The sequence below is a fragment of the Seriola lalandi genome, unplaced genomic scaffold, assembly GCF_002814215.2.
Source record: "Seriola lalandi dorsalis isolate HSWRI2012SDOR001 ecotype SW California unplaced genomic scaffold, Sedor1 jcf7180002054556, whole genome shotgun sequence".
Taxonomy (NCBI): domain Eukaryota; kingdom Metazoa; phylum Chordata; class Actinopteri; order Carangiformes; family Carangidae; genus Seriola; species Seriola lalandi.
The window spans coordinates 601,749-610,613 of NW_019525109.1; the positions used below are offsets into that span (position 1 = coordinate 601,749).

The following is an 8,865-nucleotide window of genomic DNA, read 5'->3' on the forward strand; positions in this document are numbered from 1 at the left end:
AAATGCCACAAAACGAAATAGTATAGTATGGCAGAAAAATGAAAAAAACGAAATAGTATAGTATGGCATAAAAATGAAAAAAACGTCATAGTTTAGTATGGCATAAAATGCCAAAAATACATCATAGTATATTAAGGCATAAAAGGACATAAGAACATCATAGTATGGCAAGGCATGTGACAAAATAACATAATTAGGCTTAAAAATGCCACAAAACGAAATAGTATAGTATGGCAGAAAAATGAAAAAAAACGTCATAGTATAGTATGGCATAAAATGTCAAAAATGCATCGTAGTCTATTAAGGCTTAAAAGGTCATGAAAACGTGACAGTATGGTCAGGCATCAAACGAGATAGTATAGTGAGGCATAAAAATGCCCAAAAACGGCAAAAAATATTATGGCAGAAAAATGAAAAAAACGTCATAGTTTCGTATGGCATAAAATGCCAAAAATACATCATAGTATATTAAGGCATAAAAGGACATAAGAACATCATAGTATGGCAAGGCATGAGACAAAATAACATAATTAGGCTTAAAAATGCCACAAAACGAAATAGTATAGTATGGCAGAAAAATGAAAAAAACGTTATAGTATAGTACGGCATAAAATGCCAAAAATACATCATAGTATATTAATGCATAAAAGGTCATGAAAACATCATAGTATGGCATGGCATGAGACAAAATAATATAATGAGGCATAAAAATGCCAAAAATTGTTATAGTATAGCATAAAACGTCAAAAACCTCATTGTATATTAAGGCATAAAAATGTCAGAAAACGTCATGGTATAGTAAAACATAAAATTATCAAAAAACGTATTAGTATAGTATGGCATAATACGTCATGGTACAGTAAGGCATAAAATTATCTAAAAACATAGTATAGTTATGCATAAAAAGTCATGAAAATATCATAGGATAGTAAGGCATGAAACGTCATTCAATCAGGAGAGACTAATATGAAGAACAAGAGAGATAGAAATTTTTAGTAAAATAATATTTATTGTGAGCAGAAGGAATAGACTTTGATCCATGGGTTTAACGTCATAACGTCATAGTATAGTAAGGCATAAAATGTCATAGTATAATAAGGCATAAAAAAATCACAAAAACATAATAGTGTAGTAAGGCATAAAAACGTCATCATAAAGTAAGGTCCTTCCAATAACAGGAATCTTCCCCCAGAGTCTATAGATACACTGGTGGTGGTGATGAGAAGGAATCGAGCTCGAGAATGGGAATGTCTTCGTGAGGGAAATTTCTGATTGGATGGTTTGATTGAAATGGTCTGCTGTCAATGGTTGAGGTGGTTAAAGGATGGAGATGGGTTGCAGATTCTTCAAAGTGCTGAGATGACAGTTGACAGCAGAGAGACAGCTAATTTTTAAAATTAAGTCTTAAGTCATAAAACCGTCATAGTATATTAAGGCATAAAAAAATCACAAAAATATAATTCTGTAGTAAGGCATAAAAACTCATAAAAACAGCATGATTCAGTAAGGCATAAGTAGGCAAATAAAGTCATGAAACCATCATAGTATAGTGAGGCATAAAAAGTCACAAAAAGATCATAGTATAGTAAGGCATAAAAAGCAATAAAAATGTCATACTATAGTGAGGCATAAAAAGTCACAAAAAGATCATAGTATAGTAAGGCATAAAAAGCAATAAAAATGTCATACTATAGTGAGGCATAAAAATTCATAAAACTGGCATGCTATAGTAGGGCATAAAATATCAAAAAACATCATAGTATTGTAAGGCATAAAACGTTAAAAAACGTCATAGTACAGTAAGGCATAAAATTATCAAAAAACATCATAGTATAGTATGGCATAAAAATGTAAAACAAAAACCTCATTGTATATTAAGTCATAAAAATGTCAAAAAACATCATAGTATAGTAAGGCACAAAAAACAGTCATAGTATACTAAGGCATAAAAATGTCAAAAAACGTCATAGTATATTAAGGCACCAAAATGTCCAAAAAGTCATAGTATAGTAAGGCATAAAATTATTTAAAGACGACATAGTATAGTATGACATAAAAATGTAAAAAAACGTCATAGTATTGTATGCCACAAAAATGTCAAAAAACGTCTCAGTATATGAAGTCATAACATTTTCTAAAAACGTCATAGTATAGTATGGCATAAAAATGTCAAAAAACATATCAGTATAGTAAGTCATAAAAACATCTTAGTATAATAAGGCATAAAATGTCATAGTATAGTAAGACATAAAATTATCAAAAAACATCATAGTATAGTATGGCATAAAAATTTCATAAAAATGTCATGCTATAGTAGGGCATAAAATATCAAAAAACATCAAAGTATTGTAAGGCATAAAACGTTAAAAAACATCATAGTACAGTAAAGCATAAAAAGTCATAAAAACATCATAGTATAATAAGGCATAAAATGTAAAACAAAAACCTCATAGTATAGTAAGTCATAAAATTTTCTTAAAACGTCATGTATAGTATGGCATAAAAATGTCAAAAAACGTCATAGTATTGTATGCCATGAAAAGGTCAAAAAACGTCTCAGTATATTAAGGCATCAAAATGTCCAAAAAGTCATAAGGCATAAAATTGTCTCATAAACGTCACAGTATAGTATGACATAAAAAATGTCAAAAAAACATCATAGTATTGTAAGTCATAAAATTTTCTTAAAACGTCATAGTATAGTAGGGCATAAAATATCAAAAAACATCATAGTATTGTAAGGCATAAAACGTTAAAAAACATCATAGTACAGTAAGGCATAAAAACATCATAGTATAGTATGACATAAAAATGTAAAAAAACGTCATAGTATTGTATGCCATAAAAATGTCAAAAAAATGTCTCAGTATTGTAAGGCATAAAAATTCATAAAACTGTCATGCTATAGTAGGACATAAAATATCAAAAAACATCATAGTATTGTAAGGCATAAAACGTTAAAAAACATCATAGTACAGTAAGGCATAAAACGTCATTGTACAGTAAGGCATAAAAAGTCATAAAAACATCATAGTATAATAAGGCATAAAATGTCATAGTATAGTAAGACATAAAATTATCAAAAAACATCATAGTATAGTATGGCATAAAAATGTCAAAAAAACATCTCAGTATAGTAAGGCATAAAAACATCATAGTATTGTATGCCATAAAAATGTAAAAAAAAAGTCACAGTATAGTATGGCATAACATTCTCTAAAAACATCATAGTATAGTCTGGCATAAAAATGTCAAAAACGTCTCAGTATTGTAAGGCATAAAAATTCATAAAACTGTCATGCTATAGTAGGGCATAAAATATCAAAAAACATCATAGTATTGTAAGGCATAAAACGTTAAAAAACGTCATAGTACAGTAAGGCATAAAATTATCAAAAAACATCATAGTATAGTATGGCATAAAAATGTAAAACAAAAACCTCATTGTATATTAAGGCATAAAATTGTCCAAAAATGTCATAGTATAGTAAGGCATAAAATTTTCTAAAAACGTTTCAGTATAGTAAGTCTTAAAAGTCATAAAAACGTCATAGTATTGTATGACATAAAAATGTCAAAAAACGTCTCAGTATATTAAGGCATCAAAATGTCGAAAAAGTCATAGTATAGTAAGGCATAAAATTGTCTCATAAACGTCACAGTATAGTATGACATAAAAAATGTCAAAAAAACATCATAGTATTGCAAGTCATAAAATTTTCTTAAAACGTCATGTATAGTATGGCATAAAAATGTCAAAAAAACGTCATAGTATTGCATGCCATGAAAAGGTCAAAAAACGTCTCAGTATATTAAGGCATCAAAATGTCCAAAAAGTCATAGTATAGTAAGGCATAAAATTGTCTCATAAACGTCACAGTATAGTATGACATAAAAAATGTCAAAAAAACATCATAGTATTGTAAGTCATAAAATTTTCTTAAAATGTCATAGTATAGTAAGACATAAAATTATCAAAAAACATCATAGTATAGTAAGGCATAAAAATGTAAAACAAAAACCTCATTGTATATTAAGGCATAAAATTGTCCAAAAATGTCATAGTATAGTAAGGCATAAAATTTTCTAAAAACGTTTCAGTATAGTAAGTCTTAAAAGTCATAAAAACGTCATAGTATTGTAAGGCATAAAAATGTCAAAAAACGTCTCAGTATATTAAGGCATCAAAATGTCGAAAAAGTCATAGTATAGTAAGGCATAAAATTGTCTCATAAACGTCACAGTATAGTATGACATAAAAAATGTCAAAAAAACATCATAGTATTGTAAGTCATAAAATTTTCTTAAAATGTCATAGTATAGTAAGACATAAAATTATCAAAAAACATCATAGTATAGTATGGCATAAAAATGTCAAAAAAACATCTCAGTATAGTAAGGCATAAAAACATCATAGTATTGTATGCCATAAAAATGTAAAAAAAAAGTCACAGTATAGTATGGCATAACATTCTCTAAAAACATCATAGTATAGTCTGGCATAAAAATGTCAAAAACGTCTCAGTATTGTAAGGCATAAAAATTCATAAAACTGTCATGCTATAGTAGGGCATAAAATATCAAAAAACATCAAAGTATTGTAAGGCATAAAATGTTAAAAAACATCATAGTACAGTAAGGCATAAAAGGCATAAAAACATCATAGTATAATAAGGCATAAAATGTCATAGTATAGTAAGACATAAAATTATCAAAAAACATCATAGTATAGTAAGGCATAAAAATGTAAAACAAAAACCTCATTGTATATTAAGGCATAAAATTGTCCAAAAATGTCATAGTATAGTAAGGCATAAAATTTTCTAAAAACGTTTCAGTATAGTAAGTCTTAAAAGTCATAAAAACGTCATAGTATTGTAAGGCATAAAAATGTCAAAAAACGTCTCAGTATATTAAGGCATCAAAATGTCGAAAAAGTCATAGTATAGTAAGGCATAAAATTGTCTCATAAACGTCACAGTATAGTATGACATAAAAAATGTCAAAAAAACATCATAGTATTGCAAGTCATAAAATTTTCTTAAAACGTCATAGTATAGTATGGCATAAAAATGTCAAAAAACATCATAGTATAGTATGACATAAAAATGTAAAAAAACGTCATAGTATTGTATGCCATAAAAATGTCAAAAAAATGTCTCAGTATTGTAAGGCATAAAAATTCATAAAACTGTCATGCTATAGTAGGGCATAAAATATCAAAAAACATCAAAGTATTGTAAGGCATAAAATGTTAAAAAACATCATAGTATTGCAAGTCATAAAATTTTCTTAAAACGTCATAGTATAGTATGGCATAAAAATGTCAAAAAACATCTCAGTATAGTAAGTCATAAAAACATCATAGTATAGTATGACATAAAAATGTAAAAAAACGTCATAGTATTGTATGCCATAAAAATGTCTAAAAACGTCATAGTATTGTATGGCATAAAATTGTCAAAAAACGTCCCATTATAGTAAGTCATAAAATTTTCTAAAAACGTCATAGTATATTAAGGCATCAAAATGTCTAAAAAGTCATAGTATAGTAAGGCATACAATTGTCTGATAAACGTCACAGTATAGTATGCCATAAAAATGTCAAAAAAACGTCATAGTACAGTAAGGCATAAAAAGTCATAAAAACATCATAGTATAATAAGGCATAAAATGTCATAGTATAGTAAGACATAAAAATGTCAAAAAACGTCATAGTATATTAAGCCATAAAAATGTCAAAAAAACATCTCAGTATAGTAAGGCATACAATTGTCTGATAAACGTCACAGTATAGTATGCCATAAAAATGTAAAAAAAATGTCAAAGTATTGTATGCCATAAAAATGTCAAAAAACGTCTCAGTATATTAAGGCATCAAAATGTCCAAAAAGTCATAGTATAGTAAGGCATAAAATTGTCTCAAACGTCACAGTATAGTATGACATAAAAAATGTCAAAAAAACATCATAGTATTGTAAGTCATAAAATTTTCTTAAAACGTCATAGTATAGTATGGCATAAAAATGTCAAAAAACATCTCAGTATAGTAAGTCATAAAAACATCATAGTATAGTTTGACATAAAAATGTAAAAAAACGTCATAGTATTGTATGCCATAAAAATGTCTAAAAACATCATAGTATTGTATGGCATAAAATTGTCAAAAAACGTCCCAGGATAGTAAGTCATAAAATTTTCTAAAAACGTCATAGTATATTAAGGCATCAAAATGTCCAAAAAGTCATAGTATAGTAAGGCATACAATTGTCTGATAAACGTCACAGTATAGTATGCCATAAAAATGTAAAAAAAATGTCAAAGTATTGTAAGGCATAAAAATGTCAAAAAACGTCTCAGTATAGTAAGGCATCAAACTGTCCAAAAAGTCATAGTATAGTAAGGCATAAAAATGCCATGTGTTTTTTTTTTTTTGAGGAATCCGAATTTAAATCTTTTTAAGGAATTTTCAAAATCTGCAGATACCCTGAGGACAGCTTATTTCATTAAAGAATAGAAATAAACTTAAAGTTTGAATAACTGTCATCATAATTATTCTCCTTGATCACTCATCTGAGAATTATCCAATCCCTCTTTACATATAGGAAGGACTGTTTGAAGCTCCTAAAACACCTTCTCGGTCTGCTGAAGGAAAAAAATACTTCATTTGACAAGTTCTGCTCCTACCATGCCAAGACCACCCTCTTTCATGCCTGCTGCACTAGAACTAAAGATGGTGATTGGATGGCCTCAGATCTGAGCCACTGTTTTCAGCAGCTCCTGAAGGATTTTGTAGGCCATCTGGAAAAAGGTGTTCTCCCTAACTTCTTTATCCCAGATCAGAACCTTCTCTCTGGTCCTGGCCAGAGGACGTGCAACAGCCTGGCTGATTGCATCAAGAAGGAATGTGAAAACGGCTTTCAAATTTTCAAGTGAGAACGTCACAACAAAGAGGAAGTGCTCGACTTGCAACTGTTCCAACCCCGTAATACTTTAAACAGCCTCTAAGTAAAAACTGAGCAACAAAAAATCCAATGTAGTCTTGAAATGGCGTTTATGCAAGACAATTTGCATTGTGATGCCATTTTCTAAATGATATAAGGATTTCTTTTAACTATATATATTTATCATTTACAGTTTACATTTGTGTAAGCCTTATGCAAGAGGCAAATTTTCTTTGTCTTTCATGTTTTAAGCCTTTTAATAAAAATAGTGGGAAAACTACAGGAATGTCTTCTTTTATCTATGTAAGTACAAGAGGGTAGAAACTGGTAGAAACTGCATGAACCTGGCAATGTGTCAGGATGTGTGTGTGGGTGTTTGCCTCAGATGACTGGGCGCTGCAGATGAGACTGGATTTGTGGTATTGTATGCAGTGGCTTCTCTCCTCCCTATTGTGCAATACAATTTAACTCAGGACATAAACTCTCTGTGTGTTATTTTTCATTTTATTCACTGACAAACTCATGTAGAAAATAGCACGACGGCATCTTACCTGAGGCTGAAGGGATAGCTGTCCATACACACCATAGAAGCTGATGAAGCAGACAGCCAAACCACTCTGCAACATAAACTATGAAAAGTAACATGAAAATCCAGTTTAAGCTAGTTCCTGTTCATTTCAGTGGGAAAAACATACAAATACTGCGCTGGTGGAAACTTCTGACATTAGAAATTTGAGATATTTTACTGGGTGTCTCGCAGCACTAAAATATGTAAAATAAGCCAATCATCATACATGAATTTTCAATTGAATTTGATCTTCCTTTATGCAACAACAGAGTAGCTTAGGAATGTTCAATGATTGTTATGGTTACAATATTCTTACAATTACGCAGCTTCCTTGTCAGAAGTTCAGACAAACTCTCCTTCATTTCTTCTTTCCTGCATTGATTGCTGAAGCTAAACATACACAAGCTGGTACAACAGGACTCAGGGAAAAAAAAAAAATCAAACTGATAATTGTGAAATGTACAATTATTATGGAAATCTACAGCTGTGTTCTTGTATTTATTCCTAAAATTTGGGTGTTAAAGAAGTGAAGAAGTTTTCCAGGTTTTGAGGATCACAATAAAATAACAAATTAATTACCTTTAGTATCTTTCAGGCAGATTCCTCCCATGATTGTGGAGGTATGTAAATGTGCAAAGCAGATTTGATCATTACTGTATCATAAAGTGAATATTTCAAGTTACCAAGGCAGTAAAATATACAATGTCACTTCTCTTTCAAAGGAGAATTTATTAAACAGATTTCTTTCTGCTCAAATCGAAAAAATGATGTAACAACATATTCAGAGTGATATGAAACACTCCTGTGGTTGGTGAATTACAAACAGAAAAAAATTGTAAAAAAAATGTGCATTTTAAACATTTTTCAAACAGGAGGAGAACATAATGAGGTGTAACTGGCTCTAAATGATAATGGATACTAATCCAGCAAAAGACAAACAAACAAACATATTTTCAAATTAAAGAAAGTCAAATAAAACAAGAAAATGAAACATACAATCAAGACAAAATACAACACAGGCAGTTTCAGATCCTGCTCCATCATGTTGAGAATAAAAAAATAAAAAAAAAACAAAGTGCAAGAAATTTAACATTAGTTCAGTTAGAATACCAGAGACAAACCTATTTCAATACTTTCTATGTTAAACAAACTTATGTCAAAAAGTGGGGACATTTAAGTTTATATCTGTAGATTTATACAGATAAAATAAATCTGTTTGTGGACCTGTGTCGGAAACACAGTGGAATGTGTGGACTTACATGAACAGTCATGCATCAGAATCCCCAGTCCTGGTTTCGATCCCTGCCTCCTCTACCTCCTCTCCCTCCACCCTCTCTCTTTCCCCACCCCCCT

General features: G+C 30.0%; 2 protein-coding genes across 2 annotated transcripts in view; one reads left to right on the forward strand and one right to left on the reverse strand.

Moving 5' to 3' along the window:
- Positions 1-7,425, forward strand: part of LOC147818591 (uncharacterized) — an 11,615-nt gene extending 4,190 nt beyond the window's left edge. The window contains exon 2 of the mRNA XM_087176475.1: positions 6,571-7,425. Within this exon, the coding sequence (XP_087032601.1) occupies positions 6,571-6,936 (366 nt within the window). The 3' untranslated portion in view covers positions 6,937-7,425. The remainder of the gene's footprint in view (positions 1-6,570) is intronic.
- Positions 7,426-8,267: 842 nt separating this feature from the next.
- Positions 8,268-8,865, reverse strand: part of ddx43 (DEAD (Asp-Glu-Ala-Asp) box polypeptide 43) — a 10,722-nt gene continuing 10,124 nt past the window's right edge. The window contains 1 exon segment of the mRNA XM_023415748.2: positions 8,268-8,865. This exon segment is cut by the window's right edge and continues 8 nt beyond it. Coding sequence (XP_023271516.2) covers positions 8,787-8,865 — 79 coding nt within the window. The 3' untranslated portion in view covers positions 8,268-8,786.